Here is a 27,794-nt window from a genome sequence, read left to right on the forward strand (position 1 = left end):
AGCACAGAGGCGCTGCTCTCCCTGGGTGCTTTTATTCTCCCGCTGTGGCGCCCCGAAGCCAGCCACAACTCGGGGCACGAACGCGAGCGGCGTTAGGACCAGCATCGCCCGCTGCCATCGCCACCAGGCCGCGATTTGGGATGAATTTGGCCTTTTTCAAGCCGTGCCTGGAGCCAGCAGCCCCTGGCCCCGCTCCAGTGGGGAGCAGCTGCTCGACCGCTTACAAAACCTGCCCTTGACCCGTCCGGCGCTGCGTAAACAAGCTCCGAGTGCCAAAACCCCAGCCCGAGGGAAACAAGGCAGCCGTCAGCTGGGGCACAGGGACACCGTGCAGCTCTTGTCCCACCCGTTGGAGTGGGGCAGAGGTGCAAGGGGGGACTCCTGGGGCCCTCCGGGCCTGAACAGGGCCCCAGAATGGTTAAGGGATGGTAGGACTGGAGGTGAGGAAAGGGATAAGTCCCTAAGGGGGACAAAGTGATGCTGGGCTCCATGATGCAGCCCCAAACAAGAGGCTGATGTTGCTGAGGGTCTGCAGGCCTCAGGACTAAGAACATGGACACATCCCCAGTGTCACCAAGGGGCTGCAGGGCTCAGTGACAAATGCCTCGCTGTGGGGCTTGGGGACAAACCCCCAGAGATGTCCCTTACGCAGGCAAAGGGAAGCTGGGCTCTAGGATGAGGACCAAGTCCCCCAGCGCAGCCAAAGGGCTGTGGGGTTCTGGGACAAAGCCCAAGGCTTGTCCCAGACGTGGCCAAGGGGCAGCTGGGCTTGGTGCCGAGAGGGGGGAGAAGTCCACAACACAGCCCAGGGGCTGCAGGGCTTCAGGACGAAGCCTCAGGCAAGTTCTTGATGCAGCCCAAGAGGCTGCAGGGCTCCGGGCTGAGCCCCTGAATTACAGCTGAGGGGCTACAACCGAGCCCGAGTCGCTGCCGGGCTCTAGTTCGGGATTGGGAGCACAGAGGCACGGTGTCTGCCAAAAATAAAACGGGATGAGCATCCATCTGGTCTCCTTGTCACCTGTAGGGTGTCCGTGTCAGTGCAGGGCACACGGGTGCCGTTGATCCCTGCTCCTCTGGGGCTGGTGTCGAACCCCGAGTCGGTAAAAGCAGACGGTAAAATAAATAAAAGGGCTCGTGGCCGGTAGGAGCACAAAGTGCTGCGAGTCCCTGGGATCCTCCCTCAGTTCACCAGCATCGTGTTGTCCTGCAGAGGAGCCCTGCGGGTTAATGGGGGTAAAATCGGATTAATTTGGAGAAGAAAGCTTCAAATAGAGACAGCTGCAGCAAAAGGGATGCCCTGACACCCTATAAAGAAGTGGCAAACAGAGCCACGAGGTTAATGATGGGCACTGGGGAAGGAACACTGGCCATAAACCCATTGAGGGGTCCCCTAAGGACATTTTGGGGCACCGAGACACAGCTCGGGGCAGCCCAACGAGGCTGGAAATCACAACCCTTGTGACACCGGCCACGGAACCAGCAGAAAGCAAGCTCTAAAATCCTCCTCTCCCAGCACGTCGGAGGGCTTGGGGCAGGGCAGGAGCTGCAGAGCCCCCCGTGCTCACCGTTCACAGCAGCAGAAGACAGAGCAGGACGAGGCGCTGTCGCGGCGGTACTTGCCCGACTTGGGGCTGTCCTTGCATTCAGCGATGTAGGCGTGGAGCTGGGACACGGGCGTTTCGCCCTCGCACTGGTGCTGCAGGGATGGGACAGTGGAGATGAACCCCTCCGGCCTCAGTGTTGGCTCCCTGCCCCATCACAGCCACCCAAAAAAAAAGCCTGGAAGCTTTGCTCCAGCAGCTGGGTTCGGTCTCACCTTTATGGTCTCGTAGGAGCCGGTGATGAGGGCGATGAAGAGGCTGAGGACCATGTAGATGAAGAGGCTGATGAAGGTGTACAGGTAGATCTGGCTGAAGAGCCACACCAGGTAGCTGTTCTGCTGCATCTCGGCGAAGGTGACAAACATGTCGTCCCCGTTGATGAGGGAGAAGAGGCACTCGGACACCATGGAGAGGGAGCGGAACTGGGGCAGGAAGGGACAAAGAGCTGCCAGACACGTCAAGCCACCTCGTCACCCTGTCCCCTCCACTATCAGCCTGAAATCTCCCCAGAAAAACACAGCCACAGGTGCTCAACGCCCCACGAGCCACCCCAACGCTGCTGCTCCATCGGGTGCCTCGTTTAACCCAGCCCCGTGCTAATCTCCCCCTAAATCAGGGCAGGGACTCGCCCCAGGGTGGGAGCAGCCCCCAGAGGCAGATGAAGCCCACCCAAGCCCATCTCGGAGGAGCCCGGAGCAGCACCTTGACGTGGTACGGTCCCAGCACGATCCACCCGCAGAAGCAGTAGCCCAGGTAGATGACGGCCACGCAGCAGCAGAAGCGGATGACGTTCGGGAGGGCCACCCGCAGCGTCACGATGAGAATCTGGGGGTGGAAAACGCACAGGGACTAAACTCTGCCCTCTCTGGAGGACGTCAGAAGTCTGACAGGAGGGGAAGGGGACACCCATGAGTTGGGCTAGCGGGGACAATTCCCACAAGGGTAGCAGCGAGGACTGGGGTTCAAGCACTCTGCGATTCCGAGGCGTCCAGCAGAGCAAAAAAAGGAGCCCGGGGACACACGCAGCAGCCACAGGATGGGCCCCAGCCCCACCGAGTGCCTCTGTGCTCAGGGTCAGCCCTGAAAATTGTCCCCTCGGGTCACAGGCCATCTCCCCAGAGCCACTCACGTTGTACTTCTGGAAGAAGGTGAGGTAGCGAATGACTCCGACCCAGACCAGCAGCGTGGAGGTGCCCAGGAGGATGCTGCAGACGTCGTAGCTGGCAAAGTTCTGCAGGGACGGAGGTGGCACGGGCCTGAGCCGTGACCTGTGCCCTTCCCGCGGTCCTAACAGCCCCCAGCGCCGGCCACAAGTTGGGACAGCAGCAAGAAAGGACCCTGCCTGTCCCTTTGTTACCATCTTCACCCCCCGGTGTCCCCCTACCTTGGACTCGATGCCGATCTTCATGATGGTTCCCAGCACGGTGAGGACGTCGCTGATGACGAGCAGGATGTACCAGCCGTTGAGGAACTCCATGCGGTCCGACAGGCACACGCTCTGGTTGTAGCGGCGCCGGAAGAACCAGCTGAATTCCTGCGTGGGGAGGAGAAACTGGATCCTCAAGGCGCCGCGCCGTGGTTTGCCCACTTCTCAGCACCCAGGCGGGAGCTGTGGCTTTGTTTGAACATTCCCGCGCAAGCAGGGTGTCTTTAAGACACCCTGTTTTTGAAAAAACATCCTTTTTTTTGTTGAGAAAACATCTTGGTGGCAGCTCCAGCCACCCCTACGGCTTACACAGGGGACGGCAGCTACGGTTAGCGCTGCTTCCTGCTGTCCCATCACTCACGTGCTGCAGCATCAGGCCCCGGATGATGGAGCGAGCGCAGAGGATGAAGGAGAGCGAGCAGACGAGGATCACGATGACGTCGAAGAAGAGCCGAAAGGAGTTGTCACCTGCAGGACACGCGGCGGCTCTCGTCAGCGAGGGGGGCACCGGGATGGCGGCGTGCCGGGGACCGACGCCACCTCTGTCCCGGCCAACGCAGCTCCTACCCCTGCCGAAGATGCTGGGATCTTTGCACTCCTTGATGTCAGCCCGGTTGTCGAGGCGGATTTTCACCCGGCCGCTGTGCGCCTTGTTGTCAAACGTGATCTGGGAGAGGGGGGGGGGACCGCTCGTGGAACCGGCAGCTCCTCGCACCGTGGCCTGCACCCACCCCTCCGTGCCCGCCACCAGCCCCGGTCGCCGTGCCGAGCACTCACGGTGATGGTGAAGGTGTAGCAGTCCGGGATCTCGTTGTTGATGATGGTCTGGATGTTGATGGCCTTCAGCTTGAACTGGATGGTGACATTGATGAGCCTAAGGGAGGGGACGGGCGTTAGTGTCCCTCCTGGGGCTTGTCCTGGAGGGCACAGAGCCCCATGCCAAGCCCAAAACCCAGCACTGAGGCAAAGAGCCGTCCCACTGGGGGAATAACTTCTTCAGGAGCATAAAGAAGGCATTTCCAGCTTTGGAGGACCAAAGCACAGCCGCAGCATCGGTGAATTTTACTTCCAGGGTGAGCTGCGCCACATCTCTCAGCACCAGCCCTGGTGTCCCTCCGCCTGGCACCAACCCTGGCACAAAACGGGGAAGCGGGGCCAGGGCAAGGACTTGGTGGTGTTGAAAACCTGCCTCCGGGCCACCAAAACAGCTCCAAAGGCTGGGGGAGTTTCTGGGAGGGAAACCAACCCTCGCTGCCGGTGTTGCGGGACTGAAGAGGTGCCTCGGGGCCAGCTCCGCAGCCAACGGAGCCAGAAAGCAGCTGCCTCTTGTGCAACCACCCCAGTTTCACATCTCCCTCAGCTCAAGGGTGAATTTCTTTCTGTCTCGTGACCGTTTTTAAAACAACCGGGTGCTTTTCCATCCCGGCAGCGAGCCTGGAACCCATGAAGCACGAGGAATTCCCTGCACCGGGGATGTCCCCGGCACTCAAACACCGCGGGGAAGGTAACGGCGATTACTTGTGGAATTTGAGGGTGAAGTTCTTGTAGCTGCGGTCCAGCTCTGGGGGCAGAGGATGCGTGTCCTCAGGGTCCACTCCCAGGCAGTCTGCAGGGAGGGAGAAGCACCTTCAGGGAAGCCCGAAGACCCCAGAAGACCCCTCGGTCCCTCTCAAATCCAGCGCATGGAGCAAAAAACCACCCCAGCAGCCCCCAAGCCCCCCTGGGACCCAGCGGGGGCTGCGGGACGGCTGAGCTGGGCCTCGCCATCCCCACCACCCACCGGTGACAATCTTGGGGTCGATGTTGAAGGTGTCATTGGCGGGGTCGATGCGCCCTTTGCGGTAGTACTGCTGGCACAGCATGAGGGCCGACTGGTTCCCTCTGCTCTCCCCTCGCACGTAGGCGTAGCGGCCGATGGTCTCGTTGGGAATGGCCAGGTACTGGCGAAGGAGACGCCCTCAGGGGATGGACACGTCCCCGAGCACCTCTGTGCCCCCCCCGCGCCCCCAGCCCCATCCAGGCGCGGCTCTCACCTTCTCCACGGTGTAAAACACGTGGTCGTAGAGGTCGCGCTGGGTGTAGACGGCGTAGGAGTCGTCGGCGCCGTCCACGTAGTCCTTCAAGAAGAGGTGCTTGAAGGCGACGGTGTTCTCCTCCTTGAACGTCACCACCATCTGGTTGCTGAGCCCGAAGAGGATGAGCTGACGGACACAGGGGACCGGGATCAAACCCCTGCCCCGGCAGCTCCATAAAACGGATCTGAAACACAGCCACTCCACCCCAGCGCGCTCACAGGAAGGAAAATGCCATCACCCTACGCTTGGGGTCCGCAAGGGGACAAGGGCCAGCTCCCTGTCCCACATCTCCACCTGATTTCCCCAAAACCAGTGCTCTACAGGTACCCACACGTGCCAAAAACCCTAAAAAACACGGTGGCAGAGGGGAAAGAGATCTTCCATCGGCATTTTCCCTGCCTGCGCGCCCCAAACCTTCCCCCACCCTGGTAATTACCTTGTGTTCATCAAGAAAAGCTAATTACAACCGTGTTTATCAACACGAGAGGCCGCTCGGTGGCACGAGGAGCAGGGGAAGGCCTCGGGTGGCTCTGGGTGACGCCGCGACCCCGCAAAAGGAGCGGGTCACACGGCGGCTGCTTCCTCCAAGCCTTGTGACCGCAGCTTGGCAGCGTTGGCCTTTTTTTTTTTATCCGTCCAAAGAGTCCGCGCCACTGCACCTTCCTCTCTGTTCCTCTTTTGTGGGGAACCCTGGGTGTCCCCAAACAAGTCACCCCCCCCTTCCAACCTCCAAGCTCCTCCAGGGGTATCCAGCCCCCCAAAAGCCCCGGAACCCCCTACAATGTCCCCATGCCTCCCCGGGTGTCTCCTCCTATGTCCCCACGCCCACCGCCCACCTTTTGGGGTCCCCTCCATGCCCAGAGCCCCCCCCGTGTCCCCTCGCCCAACGCTTGGGGCTGTGCTCATCTCCGAAGCACCCCCTTCCCTGCGTCCCCACGGTGCCACCGTGTCCCCTACAGCCCCCTCCTCGGTGTCCCCGTGGCCCAGAGCCCCCCAGCCCCCTGCTGCTGGTCCCAACCCTCCCGTCCCCAGTGTCCCCTTCCTGCCATCCCCAGCCCCCCTCCCCGTCCCCACATCCCCCCCCCACTGTCCCCATACCCACCGCCCCCCAGGGTCCCTCCCCCGGTGTCCCCAAGCCCCGGTGCTGCCCCTCCCCGGTGTCCCCGCGCCCCCCCTCCCGGTGTCCACCCCCGGTGCCCCCTCACCTGGACCGTGACCAGCAGGATCTTGGCCAGCTGCAGCCCCAGCTTCACGGGCCGCCTGCCCCGGGCCCGGTACTTGTCGCACGGGCTCATGAAGAAGTACTTGAGGCGGCGCCGCAGCTCCTCCTCCTCCTCCTCCTCCCCCGCCGCCGCCACCGGGGCCTCCGTCGCGCCGTAACCGGGCCCGCGGCTCAGCAGCCGCTCGGTCTCTGCGGGGAAGGGGCCGGTAACGGGCCGGGGCCGCGGCCGGGAGCGGGGGGGCCCCGCCAGCATCACCGCTCCCAGCTCCCACCCCCCGGCCCCGCTCCCCGCTCACCAGACGGGGCCGCCATGGCGCCGCCGCACCGCGGCTTCAGCCGCCCCGCCTCACGTGACCGGAAGTCGGCGGCCCCGACCTGCCGCCGCTGTGCTCGCCGCGGCCCCGCCCACCCGTCGCTAAGGGCGCCGCGGCCCCGCCCACCCGTTGCTAAGCGCACATTGGCCCCGCCCACCCGTTGCTACGCGCCCCGTGGCCCCGCCCACCCGTCGCTAAGCGCGCCGCAGCCGGCCCGCCGTTGCTATGGGCGCCGTAGCCCCGCCCACCCGTTGCTACGCTCGCCGGTGGCGCGGGGCATTGTGGGAAGGAAGGGCTGCCTCTGCTCCGCCCCCTGACCCTTGCCCGCTGGGTGACCCCTAAGGTGACCTCTGACCTGGCCTTGACCCCTGCACCCTGCGCATATCCACGCTGGGGACACGTCGGGGACAGGCTGGGGACGGGGCACGTGGCACCAGGATGTGTCCCTGCCAGGGGGCACGGCCCTGCCAGGAGGTGACAGAAGGCTCTGGGGACGCGTCCCTGCCAGGACAGGAACTTGTGGCACTGGGGGACTTGTCGGTGCCAGGAGGTGACACGTGGCACTGGGGACATGTCCCTGCCAGGACAGGAGCATGTGGCCCAAGGGGACACGTCCGTGCCACGAAGTGACACCTGGCACAGGGGGACGTGCCCACGGAGGACGGCGTCCCGTGCCCCAGGGGACATCCCTGTGACCCACACAACACGTCCCTCACCCCAACCCCACGTCACCACCACGCCACCGTCCCCGCCGTGCCACCGTTTATTCGCTGCTCAGGCCGGACGGCCACCACCTGGGTTGTCCCCGTGTCCCCACCTCCCCGTTCCTCAGGCCTCCTCCGGCAGAGGCTCCAGCCGCAGCCAGAGGCCGTCCTCGGCGCGGAGGATGAGCTCGGTCTTGCGGCGCACCGGCCTCCCCTCGTCCGGCCTCACGGCGAAGCGCGCCAGCGTCAGCGCTGCCACCACGCGCAGCTCGGCCATGGCGAAGCTCTGCCCGATGCAGTTCCTGCCACCGTGTCCCCCGGGGTCACCGTGGGCTGGGCACCCAGGTGGCGGGTGGCACACGGGGACAGCCGCGTCCCCACCGTGGCTTACCTGGGCCCGGCGGAGAAGGGGATGAAGGCCAGCGGGGACCGTCCCTGGCTGTTCTCTGGGCTGAACCGCAGCGGGTTGTAGACCTGGGGTGACAAGGACGCTGGCATGCCGTGGGGACACTGGTGACGGGGACGTCCCGCTGTCCCACAGACGTGCCAGCGGTGGCTGTACCTGGGGCTCGGGCCAGATGTCGGGGTTGTGGTGGGTCCCGTAGATGCTCATCAGGCAGATGACCCCTGGTGGAATGGACACGGGGCCGCCTTACGGACCAGGGACCGGAGGGATGGGGATGCTGGGGACGCTGGGGACACCTCATGGCCTACCCTTGGGGATGACGCGCCCGTCACGCAGGGTGATGTCCTCGGTGCAGCGCCGGGACACGGCAGTGACCGGGGGGTGCAGGCGGAGGCTCTCCTTGATGCACATGGTGGTGAAGGGCAGGCAGGACAGGTCCTCCCTGGGGGGTGAAGGACAGTGGCACCGGGGTCCCTGAGCCGGGTGGCCAAGGGGACGATGACAGCGGGGGGGTCTCTCACCACTCGACCTCCACCACGTCCCTGCCCTTGAGGAGCTCGCAGGCCTCCTGGCGGCACCGCTCCTGGTAGTCGGGGTGGTGGGCCAGGTTGTAGAGCAGCCATGCCAGGCCGCTGGCCGTCGTGTCGTGCCCTGTTGGGGATGAGGAGGGGGTGAGGGGACATGAGAGTGTCCCCGTGTCCCCTCTCCGATGGCAACCTGCGGCCTCCCTCACCCTCGAACATGAAGGTGTCAGCCTCGGCCGAGATGTCCTCGTCCGACAGGGTGTTGCCGTCCTCGTCCTGCAAGGGTGAGCGTGGAGCCTGAGGGTCTCCCTGTGGCCACCGGGCCTGCCAGCCCTCCCCTTTGCCCCCATGGCCACCGGTGTCACCCCATGGCCACAAGAATATGGCCAGTCCTTCACATGGCCACCACTGTCCTCGTGGTCACCACAGTCCTCATGCCAACAGTCTGTGGCTGTCACTGGCCCCTTGGCCACTGCCATCCCATGGGCCACTGCCACCACCCTGTGGCCAACCTTTCGCATGGCCACCACCGTCCCCCTATAGCTGCCAACCCTTCCCAGGGCCACCACGATCCCCTTGGCCACCGCTGTCCTGCTGTGGCTACCACCACATGGCCAATCTTCCCCATGGCTACCACCATCCTACTGGTCACCACCAGCTCCTTGGCCACCGCCATTCTCTTGGCCTCCACCATCTCCCTGTGGCCACCATCCTACCACCAACCCTCCCCATGGCCTCCACCACTCTCTTGGCCACCACCTCTTGGTCGCAACCATTCCCCTGTGGACACCACGCTACGCCCAACCCTCCCCATGACCCCACCGTCCCCATTCCCATCCCAAACCTTTGTGAGCAGCAGGAGGTCGATGAAGTCCATGCTCCTTCCCTGGTGGCTCTCCAGCCAGGCCTGGTGGCCAAGGCGGTTGAGGGCTTGGCGCCGGCGCTGCACCACGTTGGCGGTGAAGTTGTGCACGGTGGCGCAGGCGCGGGCGAAGCGGCGCCCGTCGGCCGAGAGGCGGTAGAGCCACGACGGGTGATGGAGCAGCCGGTGATGGCGCCGCACCACCAAGGTGCTGAGCTCCAGGATGGCTTTGATGTACTCGCTGGGCTGCCTGTGTGACAACAGGGGACCGCTGGGGACAGCCACCACTGTTTTTGGGGGAACACCAAAGGGACAGTGCCAGGGTGGTGGCACCCAGCTGGGGACAGAGCTGGAGCAAGGGGCGGCCCTGATGGGTGTCCAGGGAGGGATGTGATGGGGACACGGGGGCCCTTGGCGTGGGGACGGGGCCACACTCACTCCTGGCAGCGGCTGTCGTGGCTGAAGATGCACTTCTGGAGGCTGTCGAGGGTAAGGAGGCTGAGATGCTCCAGCACGTTCAGCTCTACCGCGCCCCCCGCCGCCTCCGCCGCCGCCCGCCACTTGGCCTGCGGGCAGTGGGTGACGGTCAGGGGTGGGGGTGCGGGTGTGGGATGGGGTCAGGAGCCAGGGGCCGGGTGAGGTGAAGGGTCAGGAACCGGGATCTGGGTGAGGATCTGGGTGAGGAACCAGGGTCTGGGTGCAGATTTGGGTCAGGAACCAGGGTCTGGGTGAGGATCCAGGTCAGGAACGGGGGTGTGGGTGCAGGTCAGGGTGCCGGGGGTCCGTGCTCACGTGCATGATGTGGGTGCTGCTGTTGAAGATGCTCACGTAGGACTTGAGGATGTCGAAGTGGAAGGCGGGTGTCAGCAGGCGCCGGTGCCGGGCCCATTTGTCCCCGTGGCTCAGCAGCAGCCCGTCCCCTGCGCGAGGCACCCTGTTCCATCTGTGGGGCACCCATGGGTGCTGCCCCCCTGTCCCAGGGCCCCTACTCACCCAGCCAGGGCTTGAGGAAGCCGTAGAAGAGTTTGTCCTTGGGAGCAATGAAGGCTGCAAGAGAGGGGAACGTGGGACGTCCAGTGGTGAGGGGTGGCATGGGGGGGTGGCACCAGGTCCCATGGGGGCTTGCAAGGGTCTTGGAATTCCTAAGGAGCGGGGATCCCCCCCTCTTGTGCACCCCCAGGGTGGGTGTAGCCACCACAGGATGGGTATTTGGGCACAACCAGGCCAACAGGCTGGCCACGGTGACAATTTTGAATGGGGACCCTTGGGGACAAGTTGGTGGCCACCACGGGTGCCTGGGCATAGCTGGGTCACCGAATCAGCCATGGGTGACACTTTTGGGTGGCTCTGGGGACCCTCGAGGACAGGTTGGTGGCCACCAGGGGACGGCACAGCCGGGCCACCTGCAGGTAACACCTCTGGGTGGCCCTGGGGACCCTCAGGGACAGGTCGGTGACCCCCGCTCCCCCCCCCCCCCCCCCCAGTGTCCCCCATTGTGGGCTACCTGAGGCCAGGAGCACAGGGCGGAGGGTGTCGGGGTGGAAGAGGCGGAGGACGGGCAGCCATGGTGACACCCACCAGAGGCAGCCATGGCGGTAACGTGCCACCAGCTGGTCCACGTCCTGCAGTCCTTCCTCCGTGTTCTTCCCCTGCGCCACGGGGCACCGCGGGGCTCACGGACAGCTATCTCCCTGCTATCACCCCCAAAAGCCACTGTCCTGTCCCTGCTGTCCCCCTACTGGTGTCACCACCCTGTACTTGCTGTCACCCCCAGGTGCAACCTCTCTGTCCCTCCTGTCCCTGCAATCACCCCAAGTGCCACAACCCCGTCCCTGCCATCACCCCAAGTGCCACCACCCTGTCCCTGCTTCCACCCCAAAAGCCACCACCCTGTCCCCACTGTCCCTGTTAAGTCCCGCTGCACTCTCCCTGCTGTCACCACTGGGTGCCACCACCTTCTTCCTGCTACCCCCCCCAAGTGCCACCGTCCTGTCCCTGCAACCCCTCCTGGGTGCCACCACCCTGCCGTAGCTGTCCCCCCGCCGGTGCCACTGCCCCGTCCCCGTGTCCCCTCACCATGCCGGTGTGACCCAGCAGCCAGTTGCGCCAGGGTGGCCGGGGGAAGTGGTGCAGGTGGTGACAAGCAGCCCGGAAGCGGGTGACAGCAGCCACCGCGCCCTGCAGCCACCCCAGCAGCAGGGCGAGGAGCAGGGCACCCAGGGGACCCAGCACCCAGGCGGCCACCATGGTCCCCACTCGTTGGGGACGCACTTTGGCACCCGGAACGGGGACGGGGCGAAGGTTGGGCTGGGGGTGGGGACAGAGCGCGGCATTGTCACGTGTCCCTGCAGCTGGGTGTCACCGCGCGCGTCCCAGTGTCATCATCGTGGCTTGGTGTTTCCTGGTGGCATTGTCCCCTGATGTGTCCTGATGCCACTGTGCCACCGTGTGTGTGCGGGTGGCATTGTCCCCTGACACGTCCGGGTGGCATTGTCCCCGCCACGCATGTCCTGGTGGCTTCATGCCGTGACGTGCCCTGGTGGCATTGTCCCCCACATGTGTCCTGGTGGCATTGTGCCCCCCGTGCACGTCCTGGTGGCGTCATGCCCCGGCACGTCCCGGTGGCACCGTCATGCCCTGACAGGCCTGCTGGCAGCGTGTCCTGGGTGCTGGGCCACCCATAGCATGCTGCAACCCTGCCACCGCACCCATGGGTGCTCCGGCCACCCACAGCATGGCGCAACGCTCCCACCGCACCCATGGGCGCTGGGGCACCCTCAGCGTGGCACCCATGGGTACTGGGGCTGCTGGGCACGGGGAGGGGGGCACCCAAGGCTCCTACCTGGAGGGTTTTAGCCCCACCCCCTGGCGGGGACCCAGTTTAACCAGTAGTGCAGGAGGTGGGGGAACTGGGAGGGGGAATGGGGCTGTGGAGTTGGTGCACACACATGCACACATAAGTGCGCACACACATGCACACACATGCAATCACGTGTGCAAACACGTACACCTCTGCGCACGCATACATGTGTACACGTTATGCGTGCACTCTCCATGTGCACTCACACGTGAGCATGCATATGTGCGTGCACACACGTGTACACACACCCCGTGGACACACCCATGCACACACACGCACGTGTGCACACGCATCGCATGCACACATGCGCAGACCCCCTGCCGAGGCTCCACCCCATGCACGTGCACGCCGCCTTGCACACACACACGCGTTGCACACGTGAGCTGCCCACACAACACACACATGCCACACGCGGGTGCCACCCCCCGGAGCCCGTGTTCCATCCCCCCCCCCCCCCCCCCCCCCAGCGGCCACTGTGCCCTGGTGTGGGGACAAAGTCCGTGCGATGCATTGACCGGGGGCCGCATCCTGCCCTGCGCCATGCTCCCGTGGCTCGTCATGGCGCTCAGCGTCTGCGCCCGGCTGGGCACAGGTAGGGGGACACCCCGTGACAGCATGTCACGACAGGCCACAACACGTCCCAACACGCCGGGACACGCCGCAACATGCCATGGCTCCGCCGCACGCGTGTCGTGGCTGCTCACGCGACCGCAAGCCCCTTTTCTGGCCAAAACGGCTCCAGTCACGCTTCTTTTTTCCCTAATTAGTGAGATTTTAGCCCTAAATCAAGGCAGGTTGAGCGTCCGGGGGGGAGGGTGTGTGTGTGTTTGGGGGGTGCCCCCAGTTTTGAGTGCATTTTGCTTCAGTCGGGCTCTGGGTGCTCATACTGGGTGCTGTCACCTTGTTTTGGGGTGCTTTTGCCCTTTTCTGGGTGCTTTTCCCCTTTTCTGCGTGCCTTGGCCCTACTCCAGGTACTTTCACGTTGCTCTCTGGTTGCATTTGCCCTATTTTGGGTGCATTTGCCCTATTTAGGGTGCATTTGCCCTCTTTGGGGTGCATTTACCCTGCTCTGGCTGCTTTTGCCCACCTCTGGGTACATTTGCTTGGATTTGGGGGCTTTTCCCAATTTTTTGGGTGCTTTTGCTCTTTTCTGGGTGCCTTTGCCCTGTTCTGGCTGCATTCACCTTTCTCCGGGTGCATTCACCCTTTTTTGGGTGCATTTTTCTGGGTGCTTTCCGACTGTTCTGGGTGCTTTCCCTCTGGTTTGGGTGCTTTCCCTCTGGTTTGGGTGCATGCATCCTGCTCATTTCTGGGTGCGTTTGTCCCATTTTGGGTCCATTTGCTCTTCTCTGGCTCCTTTCACCCACCTCCTCGTGCCTTCACCCCACATGGGTGCCTTTTCTCTTTCCTGGGTGCTTTCACCCCATTTCACACACAGTGTGGGTGCAACTGCCTCATTTTGGGTGCATTTCCTCCGTTCCGGGGGCTTTCCCTTCCCAATTTTGGGTGCGCCTCCCCCCACCTGCCTCCATCCCCCCCTTCCAGCTCTCCCCCCGCGCCACATGGACACGGTGGTGCAGATCGTGGAAGCCCTGGAGGCCGCCGAGGACCTCAGCCTGCTGGAGCTGGCTCGGGCACTGGGGAGCTGCAGCACCCCTGGGTGCCGCGCCGTGCTGGGGGACCCCCCCGCCGCCCCCCCCGCCGTGCCGGCGCTCAGCCCCGAGCAGTGGGCGCTGCTCACCCAGCTCCTGCACCCCGACCCCACGGCGCCCGAGCGCGGCGTGGTGCTGGCACCCGACGGCTCCACCGTGGCCCTCGCGCCGCTGCTCACAGGCGTGGAAGTGGGGCTGAGGCGGGCGGCGGGGTGGTCCAGCCCCATGCCCGAGCCCCCCGCTGCCCTCGATGCCCTCTACGCTGTCACCATCACCGAGGCGTTGGGGACGGCTTTCCTCTTGGCTCGTGCCCACAACCACAGCGGGGCCACCCTGGGACCCGACGGGTGCTGGGACGACGTGGAAAACCCCCAAAGCTTCACCCTGCTGGGTCCCCCTTCGCCCGTCCCTGAGGCCATTGCCAATGGGGCACTGGATGGGGTGCTGCTGGGTGCCCGCTTGGCCGAGGCACCCGTCCCGCTCGCCCTCCTGCTCCGGAGCTATTACGGGACAGACAACGGCACCGCGAGCGGACGGCCCCTCAGCAGCTACCGGCGCCGGGATTTTGGGGCGCTGACGGGGCTGAAGAAGCTAGAGGAGGAGGTGGTGGCGATGCTGCGCCTGCTCCGGGTGCTGCCACCCACCCGAGGGCTCTTGGAGGACGTGGATGAAGAGGAGGAGGTGGCCATCGCTCGCCAGGCAGCGCGGGACTTCATGGAGACCTATGTCGGTAGGGAGGTGGCACCCCCCAGAAAGAAAAGTTGGGTGGGATGGAGGGTGCTGGGTGCCAGGATGGGTACTGGGCATGGGTGGGGCTTGGGGCACCCGGTGTCACCCCAGTGGAGGTGTCATTGTCAAGGTCTGAGGGCCAAGTGGTGACACAGGGACTGGCGTGGCTGGACACCACTGTGTTCCCAGGAGGGACGCTGGTGTGTCCCCAGATGGCGGATCCCCAGCTGGCCACCACCATGTCCCCTTGAATGGCCACCACCATGTCCCCTTGGATGGACACCACCGTGTTCCCTGGAGCGGGTCCCCTGGGACAAAGCCACGTCCCCAGCCAAGGGCAGATGCTCCACGTCCCCAGGACCACGCGCGTCCCCTGCTGCCCGTGGGACGGGGCAAGTCCCCGCTGCCACCACCTGCCTTCCCTCGCAGAGTGCCCGGCCATCGTCCCCCGGTGCATGTGGGGCGCCCGTCCCTACCGGGGCACCCCCAGACCCCTGTCCCTACCCCTGGGCTCTGTCTACATCCACCACACCTTCGTGCCCAGCACCCCGTGCCGCACCTTCGCCGCCTGCACCCACGCCATGCGCTCCATGCAGCGCTTCCACCAGGACACCCGTGGCTGGGATGACATCGGCTACAGGTGAGACCAATGGTACCATCACCCTGCTGCCATCCCCGTCACCCCACCGCGGTCCTCGTCACCCTGCCACGGTTCCCGTCACCCCACCATGGTCCCCATCACCCCACCGTGGTCCCTGTCACCCCACCGTGGTCCCCATCACCCTGCCACAGTCCCTGTCACCCCACCGTGGTCCCCATCACTCTGCTGCGGTCCCTATCACACCGTCATGGTCCCCGTCACCCCACCATGGTCCCCGTCGCCCTGCCACAGTCCCTGTCACCCCATTGCAGTCCCCACCACCCAACTCCATGCACCTTGTGCTAACCGCCCTTGGGTGCCCGCAGCTTCGTGGTGGGCTCGGATGGGTACCTGTACCAAGGTCGGGGGTGGCACTGGGTGGGTGCCCACACCAGAGGCCACAACACCAGAGGCTACGGCGTGGGCTACGTGGGCAACTTCTCGGCCACCCTGCCCGATCCCGACGCCATCGCCTTGGTGCGCGACGGCCTCCTGCCCTGCGCCGTCAGGGCCGGCCGGCTCCGCCACGACTACACCCTGCGCGGCCACCGGCAGGTGGTGAACACCAGCTGCCCCGGTGACTCCCTCTTCCAGGAGATCAGGACCTGGCGTGGCTTTGAGGTGGGCACCGGCTTCCGCGGCATCTCCTGGGGGTGGGGGTTTAGGTGGTCTGAGCCCCCCAAGGCCGGAGGTGGAAGCAGATTCGGTGTTGGGACTGCCCGTGGGTTCTGCTCTCCTTCGCAGTGAGGACTGGCCTCCGAGGGTGCTGCTCTGGGTGGGTGCTCTGGTCTGGATGGGTGCTGGTCTGGATGGGTGCTGCTAAGGTCGGATCCTGGTCTGGACGGATGGTGGTGGACACCGCTTTGGATGGATGCCGGACAACGGACACCAGCTGGACCCCGGTCCAGACAGACAGATGGACGCCAGCCCGGATGGACACCGGTCCGGGTGGGCACCCAGGGGATGCCAGCCCAGAAGGACCCTGCCCCAGAATGTCCACGGCCCCGAAGGACACCGGCCCGCACGGGTCCTGCCGTGGTCCCACTGGCCCAGCGGACCATGCCCTAGCCACAAGCACCCCCCTAATAAAGTCAGTGCCAGGACAGCAGCTCAGCCCCTGGGGAGAAAGGGGAAACTGAGGCATGGGGTGGTGGGCGGCTGTGGGGTCCCGCACCCCTGCGTGGGTGTGCACGTGCACACGCGTGACCTGTGCCCATCAGGACAGCCCAAGCTTAGCCCACCTTGGAGACCCCCAGGCCCCCACCCTGGCCCCAGCTGGGGTCGCCCACCCTCCCCACCCAGCCCCCAGAGGTGTCCACGCACCACCCCACGCTGTGGTGCTCCAGTGCTACCGGCTCTGCCACCTGTTCACTCTGAAACCTAATGATGGCCTTTAAGCTGGACGTACATGACTGGCCTCCGGCGTTTCCCGAGTGCCTGACGGAGGGCCTGGCGTGGCTCTCCCGGCTCGGTGCCCCCTGGGGCCGTGGCCGAGCGTGATCTGGCCGGGCTGGGTGCACCGATAACATCAGCGGGGCAGAGGCGGAGGTGAGGGTGTGACTGAAACTCCTGCCTGGTCACATGGGGAAGCCACGGCAGGAACCGGGGCGGCCAAGCCCGGGTGCTGAGGAGGCAGCAAGCGGCCGAGGTACGGCGGGGCTGGGGGGGTCCACAGGGAGGTGGCACCCTGGGGTGATGCTCCAGCCTCGGGAGCAGCCGGGGCTGGGGGGGGAGCCAAAGGGGGGGGGGGGTGCCAGCATGGTGTGAAGCAGCTCTCTGCTGAGCAAAGGGTGCTCCATGGGTGCTGGGGGTGCTGGAGGGTGCTGCTAGCTGGGGAGAGAGGAGTGAACCCCAAAAGCACCGGCACTACCCCAAGCTCTGGGGCACCCTCCCCAGCTCGGCACTGGGGTGCGGGCATCCCAAATTGGCGGGCGCCTGCAGCTCACTTCCACCCTGCGGGTGCCCCCCCAAGGAAGCTGTGGGGTGCAACCAGCACCACGGTAGCACCCCCCCCCGCCTTGGCCTGCACCCACCCTGGGGTGCTGGGTGGGGGTGTGGGGGGGTCACCCATCCCCGGAGCCCCTCCCCGGCAGGCGTGGGGCGCGCGCAGGGTGCAGGTGCCGGGAGGAAATGCCGCGGCGGCACGGCCGCGATGGCGACGGAAACATCTCCGGCACCCGCCTGCGCCTGGGGCCGGGGTGGCTGCAGGGCCACCCACCCGGCTGTCACCCTAACCCGGTGTCACCGCACCCCAGTGGCACCATATCCTGCTGCCACTGCGCCCCAGCACGGAGGGGTGCGGGGGGTGGCGTGGGTGCGGGGTCTGTGGCACCGCGTCAGCCACCCCGTGAGCGCGGGCACCCATGGAGATGGGGAGCCCCTTGTCACGTGGGGCCACCCCACAGCCACCAGCACCCATCCTGAGCTGTCATCCCACCCTGGAGGGTTTCACACCCAGGTGTCTCCATCCAGGCAGCCCAAGCTGGGCGCCCCACTTTGGGCACCCCCAGCCAAGCACCCCCTATTTGGGTCCCGTTATCCAGGGCACCCCAGGGTGCTGGATTGGGGTGTCCCGGTGTGGGTCCTTGGACAAATAGGGGTGCCTGGAGGAGGGTGCCAAGAAATGGCTGCCTGGATGGGCGTGATGGATGGGGGGGGGGGCCAGGCAGGGGCACCCAGGTGAGCTGTCTGGATACAGGCACCCAAATTGGGGTGTGCAAATGGGGTAGCAATATAGGGGTGCCCCAATAGGGCGACATGGTAGGGGGTGTCCAGATAGAGCCCCACTAGATGAGGGCACCCAGATAACAGTGCCCAGATGGGGGTGCCCCAGTAGGGATGCTTGGAGAAGCGGGGTACCCAAATAGGGGTGCCCACATAAGGGTGCCCCAGTAGGGTTGTGTGGACAGGGGCACCCAAACAGGGATTCCTGGATGGGTGCACCTCATTGGGGGTGCCAGCCAAGGGTGCCCTCCCCACCACCACCACCCCAGGTCCCCACCCCAGCCCGTGGGCGCTCCGGTGGCCGTGGCTCATGGGGCTCTCCCCATCCTGCAGATGGAAGTAGAGAAACCCCCAGTGGCAGCCGAGACGCCGACGCTGCTGAAGACCTACAAATGGCGAACGGCAGCACCCGTGGGTGATCGGGAACCTGAGCGGGCCACGGGTTCCCCGGGCAGCCGGCGCTGGACCCGGCTGCAGGGCTGGAAGCGTTCCTACAGCCAACCCGAATCCGATGGCCCCGATGATGCAGCTGGAAAGGGAGCACCCAAAGCCAGCACCCGCCGGTCCCTCTTCCAGCGGGCTTTCTCGGCCCCCTCCAAGGTGGCCAAGGAGCCACGGAGCCCCGAAGGTGGCAAGGCCACCCTGCAGAAGTATTTGCGCTCCATGTCCAAGAGAAAGGGCCATGGGGAGAGCGGTGCCAGGGCTGAGCGGGCGCACCGTGATGCGCTGCCAAGTACGGGGGTGCTGGGGGGTTAGGGTGCGGGTGACGGGTGCTGGGGAGGGGGTGATGGTGGTGGGCGATGGGTGGGGAAGGGGGGGTTGAGGGTGATGGGTGGCGGGCAATGGATGTGGGAGATGGTCTGGGAGGAGGTGGGTGGTGGGTTGGGGGCAAGGGGTGGCAAGTGGGTTATGGGTGATGGGGTGGGGGCGATGGGTAGTGAGGGGTGGTGGAGACCACCGCGGTCTGGGGGGCGACGGGTGATGGGTGATGGGTGGGTGATGGCGAGGGGCACGGGGGCTGTGAGCTGGGCCGTGATGTGGGGGCAGGATGTGGCCAGGCTTTGCTGGTGCTGGGTGGGGGGCACCCATGGGGGCAGGATGGCTGGGTCCCTGCGTGTGACCTGTACAGGGTTTGGTAGTGGCCACGTGTGACCCAGCATTGCCACACTGATGGTGGCATGGCCACAGCTGCGTGTCCCCTGGCATTGCCACCCTTGTGGTGGCACCTCCACAGCCACATGTCCTCCAGCATCACCGCACCCCTGGTGGCACAGCCATGGCCACATGGCTCCTGGCATCACAGCACCCACGGTGGCACAGCAGTGGCCCCGTGGCCCCTAGCAACATCACCCCAACCACACTGTGGCCCCATGTGCCCTGACTTTGTCACACCTATAGTGGCACAGTCACAGCCATGTCCCCTGGTGCCACCATGCTGACCATATGAGTGCCCTTTGGGTAGTCCTGACACCCTGCTCTGCACCCCCAGCCCCAGAGAGCACCCACGGCACACCAACAATCCCGCTGGCTCCGGCACCCGATGCGCCAGTGTGGGACGTCTCCAACTTCTCACTGGTGGATGGACAGCTGATCCACGTGGGCAGGGACGAGGAGGTGAGGACATGGGGACCCCAGGGCACCCTGGGGTGCACGGGGTGCTGGAGGTGGTGGTGCCTGAACCAGCTGTGCCGTCAGGCTTCGTGCAGGAGCAGGAACCGGACCGGGAGCTCCGAGAGCACCAGCCTGCACCCAGGGGGTGGCAGGAGGGACACCGGTGAGCTGATGACATGGGGCATTGGCAGGTGCTGGTGCAAGCTCTGGCACAGCTCCTGTGCATGGAGCCTTTGGGCCATGCGCCGTGCACCGTGCACCTTGCCTTGCACCACGCACCATGCACCACATACCACACACCACGCCATGCATCGTGGCCACGCGCTGTGCGACGCCTTGTGCCATGTTCCGTGTTATCCAGCATGCCACGCACCACCCCGTGCCCTGTGCTGTGCACCGTGCCATGCACCCCACGCTGCACCATGCCCCGCGCTGTGCTCCGTGCTGTGTACCACACCGTGCTCCACACCGTGCCCTGTGCCGCGTGTCATGCATTGTGCACCGTGCCCCACGCCCCGTGCCCCACGCCGTGCCCTGTGCCATGCCCCCTCACCTTGCACCACATGCCGTGCACAACACCGAGCGGGGGGCCTGGAGGAAGTCCTCCGTGCAAGGATGCCGGGTGCCGTCACTGCTTCCTCCACACTGCTGCGTGTGCTGATCCGGCCGATAAGCACTTTCGGCTTCCTCCCCACACCCCCATCAGCACGGGCAGGCGCCACCGCTGCCAGCCATGGGCCCCCGCCGCTGGCTGCTCTGCACCGCGCAGGGAGGTGAGTTCCCCCTCCCCGCTCCCCCCCAGCCCCTCTGCACCCTTCTGCCTCACGCCCACGAGCAGGCTGCACCCAAGGCTTGGCTGAATTTTGGGGCTACAGGTGGGCATGATTTGGCACCCAGAGCCTCCGGGGGCAGGAGGACTCCTTCCTACCTCCTGCTTCGGTTGATGTTTCCCAGGGCGGTGGGGGGGGGGGATTGGGCCATATCCTGCCCCCTGCACCCTCCCATGGTGTTGAGGGGCTGGGGGTGCACATAAGGGGGGAGCTGATGTGGGTGGCTCCAGCAGACCCGGCCGCGGAGGAGAGAAACACACGGGCAGCAGGGAAAGGTGCTGACAGCGATGCTTCGGCCACCTCCCAGTTCAGCAATGTCAAGGTGGGCGTCCCGGTCCCGGTGCCACGTTGGGTGCCCTGCTGCACACAGGAGGTCGCATGGCATCCATCCCCTTGTCCCTAAACCAGGGCCTGCTGTGGAAGCGGCTCCGGGATCGGAAAGGGCGCGCAGTGCCCAAAACCGAGATGATGGCAGTGGCTGATGGCGAGAGGTACGGCCCCATGGAGGGTGGCGGGGACAATGGTGGGGACACCAGGGAGAGCCCCTGGTGGCACCCATGTCCCCTCAGAACCCCGAGCCATAGCGGTTCGCGTGAGTCCCTGCTGCCAGCACCGAGTGCTGCCGAGCTGGACCTCACCGGGGACAACGTCATCATCCGGCCCGTGCACGGCAGCATCGTGGGCGAGAAGTTCTGCTTCCAGGTAATGGTCTGGCCACACACCTGGGGTACCCTTGGGAGGTGGCCAGGGCACCCAGGGCACCCTGGAGGGGGAGCCAGAGCATCCAGGATGTCCTGCACGGGAATCCCAGACATCCTGGAGAGACACCCAGGGCACCCAGGGCACCCAGAAATCATGGCCATGCACCCAGGACACCCTGGAGGAGCACCCAGAGCACCCCAAGCACCCCAACATAATTCCTTGTCTGGCTCCTGGGGCACCCAGGACACCAAGGGCACCCTGCCCAAGCCCCCAGGGGATCCCCACTGGGCACCCGGAGCACCCTAGCACAGCCATAAGCACCCAGACGACCCTGACACAGGTCCCAAGCCAGGACCATCCCTTGGGCACCCCAGGGTGCCTTCCTGACACCTTCCCTGCACCCAGATCATCACTGGTGAGGGCAGCCGGTCCTTCGGCTGCACGTCCTTGGCCGAGCGTGACCGCTGGATCGAGAACCTGCGCCGGACCGTGCAGCCCAACAAGGTGGGACTGCGGGGATGGGCACCCATAGGACACCCCCGCCACACCCAGGGACACCCCCCTAGAATACTGAGTGTGGGTCCTGTCCCCAACCATGCTCCCTTTTGTCCTGAGGGTTTGGCTGTCCCCCATGTCCTGCTTCTGTCCCCTGTGTTCCACCCTGTCCCTGTCCCTCCACAGAATTCCCTGTCCCCTCCTGTCCCCATATCCCCTCCAGTCCTCAGTGTCCCATCTTGTCCCCATGACCCCTCCAGTCCCTTGTCCCCTCCTGCCCCAGTGACCCCTCCCATCCCTCCATGTCCCCTCCTGTCCCCATGTCCACTCACAAAACCCCCATGCCGTGTCCCCCCAACACCCCCACTGACTTTATGTACCCTCTTACCCATGACCCCACGATTCCCCCCCTGCCCCCCTAGGACAACTGCGAGCGGCTGGAGCTGGCGCTGAGCCTGTGGGTGTACGAGGCGCGGGACCTGCCACCCCGGCGCCGCCTCCGCTGTCACCTCCACCTGGATGGCGCGCTCTTTGCCCGCACCACCGCTAAGGTGGCCGGTCCCGATGGCGAGCTCTTCTGGGGCGAGCTCTTCCAGCTGGCCGCCCTGCCGCCTGCTCGTGCCCTCACCCTCGCCCTCTGCCGCGATGACCAGGGCCACCCCTGCCAGACGGTGGCATCTGTCACCGTCCCCTTGGCAGAGCTGGCAGCCGCCCGGCAGCCCCTGGAGCGCTGGTACCCACTGAGCGGCCATGGCAGCGGTGAACGGGTGCCGTCGGTGCGGGTACGCGGGCGCTACCGGGAGGTGCGAGTGCTGCCCATCGTACGCTACAAGGAGTTGGCCGAATTCATCACCTTCCACTACCGGGAGCTGTGTGCCCACCTGGAGCCCACCATCGCCGTGCGGCACAAGGAAGAGCTGGCCGGCGCCTTGGTCCATGTCTTGCAGAGCACTGGGAAAGCCAAGGTACAGCAAGTGATGACCGAGGTGTGGTGGACGCGGTGGTTGGCGTGGGATGGGGATGAGATGGGTGTTGCCTGGGGTGTCATGGATGTAGCAAGTTGGCATAGGAAAGGGGACAAGATGGGTGTTGTTGGAGGTCCCATGGGCATGGAGGGTTGGCCATGAGACAGGCGTTGCCCATAGTGGCATGGGCATGGAAGGCCAAGACAAGAGAGGAGTTGAGGTAGGCATGGTGAGTTGGGGTGAGATGGGTGCTGCCTAGTGTGGCATGGGCATGGTGGGCTGAGGGTGCCAGGAGACCTGGGCATTGTCCAGGCAATGATGCTTTCAGATAGGTGGGATGGCATGGAAGGGGTTGGTTTGGGATGGGTTGAGTTGGACTGTGTTGGAAAGGGGTGGGATGGATGGGATAGGATGGGTGGAATGGGGTGGATGGGTTCGATTGGGTCGGGTCGGGTTGGGTTGGGTTCGGTGGGGCTGGGTTGGGTTGGACTGGGTTGGGATGGCATGGCATGGTACTGTGAGTGGGATGGAATGGGATAGGATGGGAAATACAGTTTGAGGGGATTCCAGGGGATCCAGGCACTGCCCGGGCTGGGGTTGCAAAGTCACGTTGGGCCCATGGGTTGAGCCCCTCGACATGGCCACCCCACAGGCGTTCCTCATTGACCTTGGCGTGGCCGAGCTGGACCGCTTTGATGATCGGGAGGCGCTGATCTTCCGCGAGAACACGCTGGCCACCAAGGCCATTGATGAATACATGAAACTCGTGGGGGGCAAGTACCTCCAGGACACGCTGGGTATGGCTGGGCATTAAAGGGCTTTGGGGGCATTACGGGGTGCAGAGCATGGGCAGGATGTTATGGGGCATTTTGGGCTGCAGGACACCCCCAGGACATCCCTGGGGGCTTGTCACAGCCATGCACGTGGTGGTGGCCAGCCGGTCCCTCACCGCATGTCCCCTGGTGCCCAGGTGAGGCCTTGGCCCAACTCTGCACCTCAGACGATAGCTGTGAGGTCGATCCCAGCAAATGCGCTGGCCCCGACCTCTCCGACAACCAGAACAACCTGCGGCAGGTCTGCGAGGAGACCTTCCAGCGCATCGCCACATCCTGCGAGTGAGGGACAGCCCTTGGGTGGGCACGGGGCTGGCCACGGGGTGGGCACCTGCATAGGCGTGGGCTTGGGGACAGGAAAGGTGTTGGGCAATGGCACAGGCAATGGGACGGGCATGGAAGAGGGCATGGGGACAGTCACCATCAGGAAGACCCGGGGATGGGCTTGGGGATGGGCATGGGAATGGGCCCTGGCACTGGGATGGACATCGGGAAGGACATGGGGACAATTCTGGGGACAGACATGGGGGACAGGAATGGAGAAAGGCACCATGCTTGGGATGGACACGGCAATGGGCATCGGGAGGGACGTGGGGACAAGTCTGGGACAGACACAGGAGACCAGCACAGGGACGAGCTCAGGCATGGCGGGCACCACGTCCCACAGCACATCCCAGTGGCACGTGGGGGGACTTCAGGGCCACCCACCCACCCCGTCTCTCCCTGCAGAGCCTTCCCAGCAGAGCTGGGCGAGATCTTCGCGGCATGGCAGGAGGAGTGTGCAGCGCGGGGCAAGGTGGCCATCGGGCAGCGCCTGGTCTCGGCCTCCCTTTTCCTGCGGTTCCTCTGCCCCGCCATCATGTCCCCTAGTCTCTTTGGCCTCGTCCAGGAGTACCCGAGTGAGGCCACCGCCCGCACCCTCACCCTTGTGGCCAAGGTCATCCAGAACCTGGCCAACTTCACCACGTACGTCGCGGCACACCACCGGTACTGGTGGGGAGGGAGGTCCCCATGGGGCGGCGTTGATGTTCCCTACAGCCTGTGTGGCACATGCCATAGAACAGCTGTGGAGCAGTAGGGATGTTCCCAACATACCGTGAGGCCACATGAGATGGGGCAGCTAGAACCTCTCCTCCGTGCCATGGGGCAGCAGAGACGGATCCTACATCCTACAGGGCACCAGGGATGTCCCCTGCATGCCACGGGGACATGGCAGTGCCTTCACCCGTGTCCTGCCCCATGGACAGGGTGGTGACTCGTTTTGGGGACATGGCAGTGACTCAGTCCATGATCCCAGAGGTGGCCTGGCCCATGATTCAGGTGGAGGCCCAGTCCATCAGCCGGCCCACCAGTGACACGCCATCACGCTCTCCAGGTTTGGCGAGAAGGAGGCCTACATGGGCTTCATGAACGAGTTCCTGGAGCACAACTGGAGCACCATGACGGCCTTCCTGCAGAGCGTGGCCAACCCCGAGAGCAGCGTCCACATGGCCACCTATGATGGCTATGTGGACCTGGCCCTGGAGCTCGCCACCCTCCACCTCCTGCTCTGTGACATCTTCTCCAGCCTGGACCAGGTGCCACTACCCATGCGTGTCCCCAACGGTGGCTGGTGACACCGGCCACCTTCTTCTCCCCAGGCGCAGAGCTGGGTTCTCGCTGCCACGTGTGTCACCTGCCCTAGGGCCACCCAACGTCCCCATAACATCCCCGTTTTGTCCTGGCAGGCCACTCAGGAGGAGCTGGAGCCCCTGCCCACCATCCTCAATGCCATCAGGGAGGGCACCCCTGTCCCCGTCTCCGTCCGGCTCAGCTCCACCACGGAGCGAAGGTACCAGGGGGTGGACAGGAGACACACACATGGCCAAGGTGGACGTGTGGGGCCAGAAGGGTGACACTGGGAGCCATTTGGGGTGGTTCTGTTCCTGGTTGGGTCCAGGGTGACTCTGGGTTTGAGGTGACTGATCCCAGCTGGGTCCCTGGTCAGGATGACTCTGGTCCAAGCTGGCTTCCAGGGTTGGTTCAAGGATTTAAGTTTCTGCTATCAGCTGGGTTTGGGGGAGACTTCTGGTCCAGGCTGGGTCCAGGGGATGTTTCTGGCCCCAGGTGGGTTTAGGGGCTGTTTCTGCTCTTGGGTGGGTCCCCCAAATGGTTGCAGATAGCTTTAGGACAGCTCTGGTCCTGGTGGGACTTGGGGTGGTGCTGGTCCCTCCTGGGTCCAACACCTCCCCGGTGCCCACCCGTGCCACCACCCCATCTCCTTGCCCAGCATGGCGGAGAGCCACAAGCCGGGCTTCGTGCCGCCGCGGGACCTGAGCAAGCACAGCCCCCTTATCAAGAGCCAGTCGCTCATCAGCATCCGCCGCGTCCGCAGCCGCGAGGACGGGACTGAAGCGGAGCCAGCACGGGCGCCGTCCCCGCGTCCCAGCCGGGAGCGGAGGAACGTGCAGCGCACCCAGAGCGTGCCAGCGCAGAACAAAGCTGGCCGCCGCATGCGCAAGCAGAGCAGTGCCGAGCACGTGGCGGAGCCGCAAGGCGAGGACACCCCGAGGCCCTCTGGCCCTCACGATGCCACGGTGAGCCAGCTCCTGGGGGTGCTGCAGCACCGGTGGCACCGTGGGTGGCACCCCGTGGGCTGTGGGGACGCCTTGAGGGTGGCAGCGCCATGGGGACCTTTTGGAGAGGGATCACGGGGAACCTTGGGGGATGATGGGGCCAGGGGATCTCTCAGGACAGGACCGTGGGGTCACTTTGGGGATGGCAGGGACAATGGAGCCATGGGGTTCCTTTGGGGACGGCAAGGCCATGGGGAACGTTTGCGGTAGTATCATGGGGACCCTTTGGGGACACGGGACCATGGAGACCCCTTGGGGATCACAGGGTCTTGGGGACCCCTCAAGAGAAGACCGTGGAGACCCTTTGGGGGCGACAGGCCCCCTTTGCGCAGCACCCACCCTGCTGCGCACCCAAGGGTGCCCACACTGACGGGTGCCACCGGTGCCACAGGGACGCTCGAAGCTGCGCTCGTCAGTGTCACTGCCACGTAAATCCACGGTGCCGTGGCAGCGCTATGCCGAGGAGGCGGCGGCGGCCCAGGGCGAGCTCTACGCCATCCGTCCCCTGGAAAAGGTAGCCCTGGGGAGGGTGGCACCCACCCTGGCCCGCATGGGACTTCCTCCTGACATCTGCCCTCTTGTCCCCCCTCCCCCCAGCACGGGCGGCTGATCGAGGCACTGGGGAAGGAGGTGGCGGAGAGCCGGGAGAAGCTGCGGCTGGCAGAGGTGCGGGCAGGCGAGCTGGAGGCTCAGCACCGCGGGCTGCGGCAGGAGCAGGGCCAGCACCGCGAGCAGCTCGAGCGGCTCCACCAGCAGCTGGAGGAGGCCAACGCGCGCTTGGCCAACCTGGGCGCCAGGTGGGTGTCCCCAAAGCCTGGGTGGCCTCAAAGCCTGGGTGTCCTCAAAGCCTGGGTGGCCCCAAAGTGGAGCCCAGCACCTGGCTCTCCAGACCCCAAACCTCTGTCAGCTCCTGGTGGGGGTCCGGGCTCATCCCCGGCTCTAAATTTTAGATTGACGGCGGCTGAAGGCACGCGGAAGAAGGACCTGGAGAGGCTGAAGGCCAGCGAGGAGAAGGGCAGAGCGCTGGTAAGAGCTCCAGGAGCCCCGGAGCTTGGGACGGGGACGTGTGGCGGGCACTGACGCTGTCCTCTTGCAGGAGAGCCGGCTGTTGGCGCTGGAGCGGGAGAACGCCGAGCTGCGGGGTGCCATCGCCCAGGTCCTGGGCCACCCGGGCAGGACGGGATGCCGGCCCCTGGGGACACAGAGCTGGGATGAAGGCGGTGAAGACGCCCAAGCCACCAGCGTGTAAATGGCGCCTGGGGCCACCGTTTCCAAAGGCTGTTTGATCCAGATCTCAGCGGGTTTCCTGTCCCCAGAGAATAAACAGCGTTGGCATTGCCGTGACAAGGCGCTTGTAGTGTCACCTGTCACCATTCTGGGTCCTGTCCCCAGTCCCACACTGTCCCCAGCACCGTGAGGGCCCTCATCCATCCCAGGTCCCCAACCTTTAGGGCCAGGGCCATGGGACTCTTTGGGGGGCGACAGGACCACGGGGACCTTTTAGGGCAGGACCATGGGGGCCCTTTGGGGGTTGTCAAGTCCATGGGGCCTTTTGGGGCAGGGTCATGGGGACCTCTGGGGGCAACAGGATCATTTGGGCCCTCTGGGGACAGGACCATGGTACCCTTTAGGGACAGGGCCATGGGGACCTTTTGGGACAGGGCCATGGCAGCCCTTTGGGGACAGGACCATGGTAACCTTTAGGGGCAGGGCCATGGAACCCTTTTGGGGGTGTCAAGTTCAAGTCCATGAGAACTTTTAGGGCCAGGGCCATGGGGACTTTTGGGGCCAGGGCCATGGGGACTCTTTGGGGGTAACAAGACCATGGGGACTTTTGGGGACAGGACCATGGATGGTAACCTTTTGGGGCAGGCCTATGGGACCCTTTGGGGGTGACAGGACCATGGGGACCTTTGGGAACAGGACGATGGGGACCTTTTGGGGCAGGGCCATGGGACCCTCTGGGGGCGTCAAGTCCACGGGGACCTTTTGGGAGAGGGCCAC

General features: G+C 64.9%; 4 protein-coding genes across 15 annotated transcripts; 2 read left to right on the forward strand and 2 right to left on the reverse strand.

Moving 5' to 3' along the window:
* Nucleotides 1-16: 16 nt before the first annotated feature.
* On the reverse strand, nucleotides 17-6,765 carry MCOLN1 (mucolipin TRP cation channel 1). Of its 5 annotated transcripts, none has more exons than XM_083815317.1 (14): nucleotides 6,621-6,765; nucleotides 6,308-6,513; nucleotides 5,061-5,228; nucleotides 4,808-4,967; nucleotides 4,546-4,633; nucleotides 3,805-3,901; nucleotides 3,595-3,694; nucleotides 3,389-3,495; nucleotides 2,986-3,135; nucleotides 2,731-2,832; nucleotides 2,304-2,426; nucleotides 1,817-2,023; nucleotides 1,566-1,696; nucleotides 17-1,217 (listed from the first exon to the last, which is right to left on the reverse strand). In XM_083815317.1, the coding sequence occupies exons 1-14, from the start codon at nucleotides 6,634-6,636 to the stop codon at nucleotides 1,181-1,183; spliced, it is 1,692 nt and encodes a 563-aa protein (XP_083671443.1). In that variant the 5' UTR covers nucleotides 6,637-6,765; the 3' UTR covers nucleotides 17-1,180. The 5 variants fall into 5 exon arrangements, with proteins under 5 accessions (XP_083671443.1, XP_083671446.1, XP_083671444.1 ...); XM_083815320.1 differs by having other exon boundaries at nucleotides 5,061-5,208; nucleotides 6,621-6,661; XM_083815318.1 differs by lacking the exon at nucleotides 6,621-6,765 and adding an exon at nucleotides 5,539-5,792 and having other exon boundaries at nucleotides 5,061-5,208; nucleotides 6,308-6,444.
* A 618-nt stretch (nucleotides 6,766-7,383) lies between these two features.
* Nucleotides 7,384-12,320, reverse strand: CYP4F22 (cytochrome P450 family 4 subfamily F member 22). Of its 2 annotated transcripts, XM_083815321.1 has the most exons (12): nucleotides 11,211-12,320; nucleotides 10,639-10,783; nucleotides 10,128-10,181; nucleotides 9,927-10,054; nucleotides 9,573-9,700; nucleotides 9,117-9,384; nucleotides 8,482-8,548; nucleotides 8,270-8,399; nucleotides 8,057-8,190; nucleotides 7,905-7,969; nucleotides 7,734-7,816; nucleotides 7,384-7,644 (listed from the first exon to the last, which is right to left on the reverse strand). In XM_083815321.1, the coding sequence occupies exons 1-12, from the start codon at nucleotides 11,379-11,381 to the stop codon at nucleotides 7,467-7,469; spliced, it is 1,551 nt and encodes a 516-aa protein (XP_083671447.1). In that variant the 5' UTR covers nucleotides 11,382-12,320; the 3' UTR covers nucleotides 7,384-7,466. The 2 variants fall into 2 exon arrangements, with proteins under 2 accessions (XP_083671447.1, XP_083671448.1); XM_083815322.1 differs by lacking the exon at nucleotides 10,639-10,783 and having other exon boundaries at nucleotides 9,927-10,181.
* A 130-nt stretch (nucleotides 12,321-12,450) lies between these two features.
* PGLYRP2 (peptidoglycan recognition protein 2) lies at nucleotides 12,451-16,123 on the forward strand. 4 transcript variants are annotated; one of them, XR_014575925.1, is made up of 5 exons: nucleotides 12,451-12,586; nucleotides 13,540-14,376; nucleotides 14,920-15,015; nucleotides 15,342-15,636; nucleotides 15,760-16,123. XR_014575925.1 is itself a non-coding variant. In XM_083815304.1 (5 exons), the coding sequence occupies exons 1-5, from the start codon at nucleotides 12,535-12,537 to the stop codon at nucleotides 15,760-15,762; spliced, it is 1,398 nt and encodes a 465-aa protein (XP_083671430.1). In that variant the 5' UTR covers nucleotides 12,451-12,534; the 3' UTR covers nucleotides 15,763-16,123. The 4 variants fall into 4 exon arrangements, 3 of the variants coding, with proteins under 3 accessions (XP_083671430.1, XP_083671431.1, XP_083671432.1); XM_083815304.1 differs by having other exon boundaries at nucleotides 14,805-15,015; XM_083815305.1 differs by having other exon boundaries at nucleotides 14,805-15,015; nucleotides 15,525-15,636.
* A 155-nt stretch (nucleotides 16,124-16,278) lies between these two features.
* RASAL3 (RAS protein activator like 3) lies at nucleotides 16,279-27,137 on the forward strand. 4 transcript variants are annotated; one of them, XM_083815299.1, is made up of 19 exons: nucleotides 16,279-16,663; nucleotides 18,073-18,472; nucleotides 19,229-19,353; nucleotides 19,435-19,513; nucleotides 20,411-20,502; nucleotides 20,589-20,671; nucleotides 20,750-20,882; nucleotides 21,288-21,386; nucleotides 21,800-22,342; nucleotides 22,995-23,139; nucleotides 23,313-23,457; nucleotides 23,905-24,141; nucleotides 24,551-24,752; nucleotides 24,903-25,006; nucleotides 25,445-25,751; nucleotides 26,182-26,304; nucleotides 26,388-26,587; nucleotides 26,741-26,816; nucleotides 26,887-27,137. In XM_083815299.1, the coding sequence occupies exons 2-19, from the start codon at nucleotides 18,073-18,075 to the stop codon at nucleotides 27,037-27,039; spliced, it is 3,246 nt and encodes a 1,081-aa protein (XP_083671425.1). In that variant the 5' UTR covers nucleotides 16,279-16,663; the 3' UTR covers nucleotides 27,040-27,137. The 4 variants fall into 4 exon arrangements, with proteins under 4 accessions (XP_083671425.1, XP_083671426.1, XP_083671427.1 ...); XM_083815300.1 differs by having other exon boundaries at nucleotides 20,414-20,502; XM_083815301.1 differs by lacking the exons at nucleotides 16,279-16,663; nucleotides 18,073-18,472; nucleotides 19,229-19,353; nucleotides 19,435-19,513 and adding an exon at nucleotides 19,937-20,123.
* The last annotated feature ends 657 nt before the right edge of the window (nucleotides 27,138-27,794 follow it).

Source organism: Anser anser (assembly GCF_964211835.1).
Source record: "Anser anser genome assembly, chromosome: 38".
NCBI classification, from domain to species: domain Eukaryota; kingdom Metazoa; phylum Chordata; class Aves; order Anseriformes; family Anatidae; genus Anser; species Anser anser.